General features: G+C 49.4%; 1 protein-coding gene across 1 annotated transcript in view; it reads right to left on the bottom strand.

Annotated features, from left to right (window-relative positions):
* TMEM179 (transmembrane protein 179) overlaps positions 1 to 7,130 on the bottom strand; it is a 12,436-nt gene extending 5,306 nt beyond the window's left edge. The window contains exon 1 of the mRNA XM_019518489.1: positions 6,801 to 7,130. Within this exon, the coding sequence (XP_019374034.1) occupies positions 6,801 to 7,102 (302 nt within the window). The 5' untranslated portion in view covers positions 7,103 to 7,130. The remainder of the gene's footprint in view (positions 1 to 6,800) is intronic.
* Between the last annotated feature and the right edge of the window lie 38 nt (positions 7,131 to 7,168).

The raw sequence follows: 7,168 nt of genomic DNA, 5'->3' as shown, positions 1-7,168 counted from the left end.
TGGGACCCCACTTCCCACGTCCTTCCAGGTCGAGAAGGACCCATCCACTACCACCCTCTGGGTGCAACTCTCTAACCAGTTGGCGACCCATTGGACTGTATGGGTGTCTACGCCACAGTCCCCCAGCTTCCTAATGAGAATGGGGTGAGAGACAGTATCAAAAGCCTTCCTGAAATCTAGGAAAACTATATCCACTGCCACCCCTGCATCCAATGATTTAGTGACCTGGTCGTAAAAGGCCACCAGGTTGGTCTGACAGGACCTGCCGCTGACGAACCCATGCTGGTTGCCCCTGAGTAATTTTAGTAAGTGGAACTAAAATTATTTCATGGCTAAAATGATAATTGGGACAAAAATTGCCTATGATAAGAAAACTAAAAATAAAGCATAATACTACTGATAACTATAATTATTTTAATCAACTAAACTTAACACTGCTGGCTTCATAGGACAGGGCTCTGCCCATATGTGTAGTATGCATGGAAGGCTGGATCAGATGAATACTGAGATAACTGCCATGTCATCTGAGGATTTGACCCCCTGTGACACTGCTCTGCTCTGCCATTTAGAACCCAAGGCAGGCATCAAGCATATGCTTTGCATCTGACTGCCTAGGGTGCTAATGTAAAATGCCTGAACAAGATGGGCAAAAAGCAGGAACAAGCCTGGAACCAATGTTTATGGGGCTCCCTTGGGTGGTGGCGAAGACAGTGAGCCCTGGGCCTTGTCTATACTGCATCTCCACAGCGCCTAGCCCAGAAAATGCATCCCTTGCTCCCATGTGGGAGTCCACGTGGCACCCACTGAAGTCAGTTTCTCATCAAAAAACTCAAAGGATATTCCTCCTGCTTTCCGTGTGAGGATCAAGGACAGTGTCTAACCTCAGATCATCATGCTGTCTAGCAGTTTGGGGTCTTCAAGGAGCAGTATTTCAGCATGGCATGTTGTTGAGGAATGAGCTGTGTAGCTTGGGGCATTTATGCCTAGGGCCAGATCCTGCTTCTACCAAAAATCATGAGAGTTTTGCCATTGATTCCATAGAAGCAGGCTCTTACATGTCAACTTATATGTGTTATTGTTTGGTAATGAGAAAATTAAATACAAATGATGAATGCTTGAGATGAACAGGGTGCTTTTCATCTTTAAAATGCAAGCCAATTAATCCTGAGAGCATCCTGTTAAGCAGAAAAAATAACATATCTATTTCCATATTAGACTAAGGACTCAGGAAAGAGCAAAATAATCATAGTGACTGGCCTGAAGCCTACACAAGGATCCTGTGGCAGACCTAGATTTGGGAGTGAGGTATCCCAGGCCTTTAATTCTGTGCATAATTCACCTTGCCCACAACCAAAATTAAGCTCATACAAGTTGTACAGTGCTATTGCTTCTATATAGGAAATTGCAAAATCCAAAATGATATGCCAGTTATAAAAAAGAGAGAGATAAATGATTGACTTTTCAAATGCACAGCAAGAAGCTAGCTAATCCACAGGATATTGGTACATCACCAAGAAAGAGTCTTTCCATTGACTTCAGTAGACTTTGGATTAGGTCTAGTATAGAAAGCAAAGGCTCATCCACTTAGTGGAGAGAGCCAGAATGAGCATATGACAGCTGTGTGTAATGTCCTGCCCTGACTCCTATCTATTTTCATGGTGTTTGTTATAGCCTCTAAAACTGGATAAAGTGGGCATGTTTTACTACTGAATTCTGGCTTGAAAAGTAGTAAAGTCTTCAGAGATATCCCCTATATAAAAATGTGAAGTACCACTGGAGATAATAATATCACCAGAACAGGAATGGTTTTGTAAGGCCAATCACTATACAGTTTGACAGCTAGCTAGCAAAGGCTGTAATTCTTACCATGTGTGCATCCCCAGGAATGGCTACATGGCACAATGCTGTGCTGTGCAGATAACCAAGCAACTCTGACCAACTAGAAAGCCTACTTGCTTCAGGTTTTCCCAACTCACCCTCAAACAAATCATGTACCCTTGACAAAAGATAGGAATGTGCACAGCCCCCCTATCCAGACAATCCTTTCACTGACCTAGGTAATAGTCTCCTTTCTGTCCTCACCCAATTCTCTGTTTATAGTCATTTTTGTAGCTCCAGGCCCCTGACTGTCAATGGACACCTCCTAAATTATTCAGCAAGCTGAATATCCTCGTACATTTTCAATGAGTCATGATCCTGTTCCAGCAAAGTCAATGGCAAAGGATCTATCAATCTCAGAGAATGCAAGGGAATTACTCCTTCCTGAACTACCTCCAATATGGTCATCATTTATGATGCCCAAAAAGTCCAAGATCCCCAACCTCTCCAAAAACGAAGGACCATTTTCAAGATCAGTCATTCATGCATATTTGAAATATGAAGGGGCATTTGGTCAAGGTTACGCCAGCAGTATTTCACTTGGGATGCTACTCTTGTATCTTAGATTTTCAGTGTCAGATCTGAGCGCAAGGTGGAGTTTTCTCTCCCTGTGTTTTATTAGACAGGCTAAATACTGTCCTGTTTTAATCTCATAAGATTTCAGGCTAGCATATTTAATTAGGACAACATACTTTAGCTCAGTTTTCACACATATAGCACTCTTCTAGCTCTTCTTTTACCTGATAGAACATTTTATAAACTATGAAGAGCACTAGTTCAGAGAGAAAACAAGAAAGCCTTAAGCTACACATAAAAAGAACAATTTTCAATAGAGAGACCTGCCCAGCTAACCAGAATAAATACCCATATCTGAAAACAGGCCAGACATCATGCATATCTTGTCCAAAACTCAGCATTCAGAGACTTTTTAAAGTGATTTTAAAAACTGAACTGAAAAACTGAACCAAATTTCTGTAACTATTTAAAGTTTATTCCTTTTTAAAAAAAACAACCCCCCCCCCCAAAGTATATTAACATTTTCCTCTTACACTTTGATCTTATAGGACAGTGGGGCAGGGCAAGTCGCCAACTAGGCATGCCACTCTAATCCCCTTCCCCTGACCAATCTGTTGCTTTGCTTTCTACTACTTGCCCTGTGATTTCTGCCAGATCTGCTGCTCTGCTTTCTGCTCCCCACCCTGTGTTACCTGCCTCATCTGCTGCTCTGTTTTCCACATCCTACCCTATCTTCCACTGTGCTGCCTGTCCCCTCCCCACATGCAGAGGCTGCTTGTGGCATTTGTGACGCACGTGCCATAGGCACCCTTATTATCGGGTGTTTCAATCCTGGGCCAACTTTCCATTGTTCTACTTGCAAATCTGCTAGGGTCAGCTTAATATCAGATGGACTGAGGATGGCTAGAGAGAAAATACCTGGGAGATAGAAAATTAACTTCAATGCTATTATTTGCACAGTATTATTACAGTGCTCTGGGGCCCCAACCAAACCCAGAGCCCCACTGTACAGGGCAGTATACCATTATCTAGAGGCAGTCCCTGCCCCCAAAGAACTTAGAAGCTAAGCAGACAAAACAATGGGAAGGAAAACAATTGCACAAAAAGGTTTGTTTTGAGATGACACAAAAGGTTACTAGCGAGCTAGGAAAAGTTCTCTCAGCAGTTATAAGGCATCTCTGGCACACCTGTAATTACCCTACACTTTGCAGCCAGTCGACTCAGAATGCTGCTGGTCGTCAGCTACCAACTCAGTTGCTGAATCATTACCGACACTTCTAAGCTCTGCACCGCATGGCTGCTGAGAAGACCAGGCTTGCTGCTAACTGCCACATGAGCCAAGAAAGTAGGTCAAAAATGGGGAGAAATGGTACAGACCCAGTAAACAATTGTCTTGAATTCAGAGGTTCTCGGGCACATGCACTGCATGGTATTTACTGACAGAGGCAAGGAAGGGGAGCACACAGGTGCCCTGAAACTCAGCTCGTCTAACATATGGACTCTTAGACCACCCCCAGACCACAGGCAGGATCCTCCCCAGCCCTTTGTGCTGCTCTGGTAATGCAAAGCCTCTCCCCATCCATGAGCCAACTGGAGGGCCCCTTCCAGAGTGGCACAGGGTAGCTGGCAGACCTAGCTTTGGAAGTCCTCCATGCCTGCCTGGATCCACATATAGAGAGGGAAGGAAAAAGCCAGACTAAGGGAAGGGCCCACCTTGTGGCCAGAGGCCTTGCCCCCCATCAGGAGTCTCACCCTGCCACCCACTGCACATGGCAGGATCCAGCAAGGGACAGTTGGATCCCTGGAGCCATCCCCAGGCAAGGAGGCCTCAGCTGGGGACAGGGCAGGGCAAAGCAGCAGCTGAAGTTTGCAGCTTTTTTGTGCCCTTGTTATCCCATTGTTTTGTCTGCTTAGCCTGCAAGTTCTTTGGGGCCAGGACTGCCTCTTACCTAGATAATGGTATAGTAAGTGACCTAACAGTGAGGCCACAGGTTTAGCACCATGTAATAATTCAAGACAGTTTTTTGGATGTTCACCATTTCCCCCCATCTTTTGATCTGCTCTGTTGGCTCACACGGCATTTAGCAGCGAGCGCCGTCTTCTTACCAGCAACTCGGTGCACAGCTTGAAAGTGTCTGTGAGAATTCAGAGTGATCAAGTCAGTAGATGACTACAGGAATGTGCTGACCCTACTGACTGCAAGCTGTAGGGTGATAACAGAGGTGTAAAACATGCCTTAGCACAGCTGGGAGGCCTCGTAAGCAGGGCACCAGGTTGGGAGTCAGGCCTATTTGATGTGCATTGGGAACGTGGGATAATACCCACCAAGTAAAACTAAAAGCCCTCCATTATATGGAGGCTACTAAATGCACATCAAGTCATTATGGGGGACAACTAAAGAACAAAACAAGGATGAGAGTGAAGGTCAAAGGTTCAAATTCACGGCAGAAGTGGGCTGCACTGCAGCTCCTTTAATCCTACAGGTTCCCCGTGAGCCCCCTCTACCCTCCTCCACTGATTGGTGGAGGGTCCCCATTTGTAGCTCACTCCTGATCTGCAGGGAAGCGAAAACCACAGTTTTAAACATGGCACCGTTTTTGCCTCCCCTCTCGTTAGCAGCAAGCAGCAGAGCCACTGGGACCCCTTGACCAATCAGCAGTGGGGAGGCAAACAAGGTGCCATGTTTAAAACCGTGGTTTTCGCTTCCCTGCTGATCAGGAGCAAGCTGCAAGCGGGGCCCCCCACCAATCAGTGGTGGGGGCAGTTGCAAGGGAACCCGCAAGATTAAGGGATCCCCAGTACAGCCCGTTTCCACCATGAATTCGATAGGGCCCTACTCATTGTCTACCAGCTCCCTTCTAAACTCGTCATTCCAACTGTGTCGATGACCCTCTCTTCTTTTTAATGGTCTTGATGTTTCACCCATGCAACTAGCCTTTGTTCTGCCACGCTGCTGCCTGTTCACTGCTCCTGGGCATGAAACTCCCATGCCACAGCCCTGCAGGTGGTTTTTAACTCATTCCAACGATGACCTATTTGCTTTGCTTCAGTTACAGAATCATAGAAAATGCGAGTAGGAAGGGACCTCAGGAGGCCACCTCGCCCAACCCCCTGCTCAAAGCAGGCCCGTCTCCAACTATCTCAGTCCAGCCACAGCTTCGCCTACCCAGGTCTTGAGCCGCTAAGGATGGAGGTTCCACAATGTCTCTGGGCAGCCTGTTCCAGGGCTTCCCTGCCCTCTTAGTGAGAGAGTTTTTCCTCGTCTCTAACCTCAACATCCCAGGCTGCAGCTTGAGACCTTTGCTTCTTGTCCTGTAACCCACCACCCCTTAGAAAAGTCACAGATAGAGTCACAGAGCAGTGAGACTGGAAGGGACCTCCAGAGGTCATCTAGTCCGGTGGTTCTCCACCTTTTTTGTACTAAGACCCATTTGTCAACATCGATGGCCAGTGCCGAACCAGTGCCCCTCACTCCCGACCTGCTGCCCCCAGGCCCCGGCCCCCCAGTGTGTGGGGTGGGGTGTGGGGCATGGGGGGGCCAAGCAGCCTTTTGGAGACTGGAGCTCTGCCAGCCTGCAAGGGAAAACCCACGGTTTCCCACGTTTCTCCTTTAAAGAAGAATCCATTTTTAAAGTTTGTTCGCAACCCTTTCATATATTCCTGTGGCCCACTTTTGGGTCGTGGCCCGCTGGTCGAGAAACGCTGATCTAGTCCAACCCCCTGCCTGAACCCCTAGTGAAACCATCCCATGCAAACCATCATCTAGACTCTACACAAGACAGCCTGGCTCCATCCTCTTGGTGACCAGCTGAAGGCTCCTATTAAATCCCCGCTCAGGCTCCTCTTCTCCAGACAAAACAAGCCCAGTTCCCTCAGCCTCTTCTGTCCCTTGAACCCTTTTCGCCACTGGACTCTTTGCAACGTGTCCCCATCCTTTCTGGAGTGGGGGGCCCAAAATGGCCTTCAGTGCCAAATAGAGGGGAATAATCACTACAAATGGCCCTTCTGAAGGGAGCGACGTGGATAAAGCAACCTGACCCCTGACCTGTGAGGACAGCTTCTGGCTTCGGGTCGACTGAAGAAGAACAGGCCTAGCTGTCATCCATCGGGGTGTGGACTCACCCCGTAACCTTTTAGCCTCCCCCAGGCAGGCAGGCTCCAGGCAAGGATGGCAACTAAGCGCCGGGGGCACATCACGAAGAACCAGGGAGGGGAGCGGAGGTTCAAAACGAGCGCGCCGAGGGCGGGGGACACGGAGCAGAGCGCCCAAAGGAGCCTGCGGCTGCTGAAGAAGAGGCGTCCCTCAGCCACCGCGCCCGGGGGCTGCCCGCCGTGCCCTGGCGAGCGAGGCGCTGGGGCGGCCCTGAGCCCCGCTGCCCTTCCCCGTGCCCCGGGCGGGTACTCACTCCTCGTGGCCCTTGCAGAGGAAGAAGAGGGTGCGCCAGGCCTGCGCGGCCGCCAGCAGCAGCGAGAGCAGCCCGGTGAAGACGCCGAAGCGGCAGGCGGAGTCGGGCCCCCACTCCTGCACCGTGAAGCGCTGCCGCTCCACCGTCAGGTTGGCGCTGAGCCACATGCCCTCGGTGAAGAGCAGGCAGCGGCCGTGGAAGTCGTTGCCGTTCTCGGCCAGCGGCACCACCACGATGAAGCTGAAGAGGAAGGCCAGGAAGTAGCAGACGCACTGCGCGAAGAGGAAATTGCTCAGCGCCATGATGCGCGGCCCGGGCCGGCGGGGCGCGGAGCTGCGGCTGCTGCCGCGGGCGGGGAGGGGAGGGGA

The sequence above is a fragment of the Gavialis gangeticus genome, unplaced genomic scaffold (assembly GCF_001723915.1).
Source record: "Gavialis gangeticus isolate Ggan-Ray unplaced genomic scaffold, GavGan_comp1, whole genome shotgun sequence".
Taxonomy (NCBI): domain Eukaryota; kingdom Metazoa; phylum Chordata; order Crocodylia; family Gavialidae; genus Gavialis; species Gavialis gangeticus.
The sequence above is the reverse complement of the archived record's forward strand: the minus strand, read 5'-3'. Positions and strand labels throughout refer to the sequence as shown.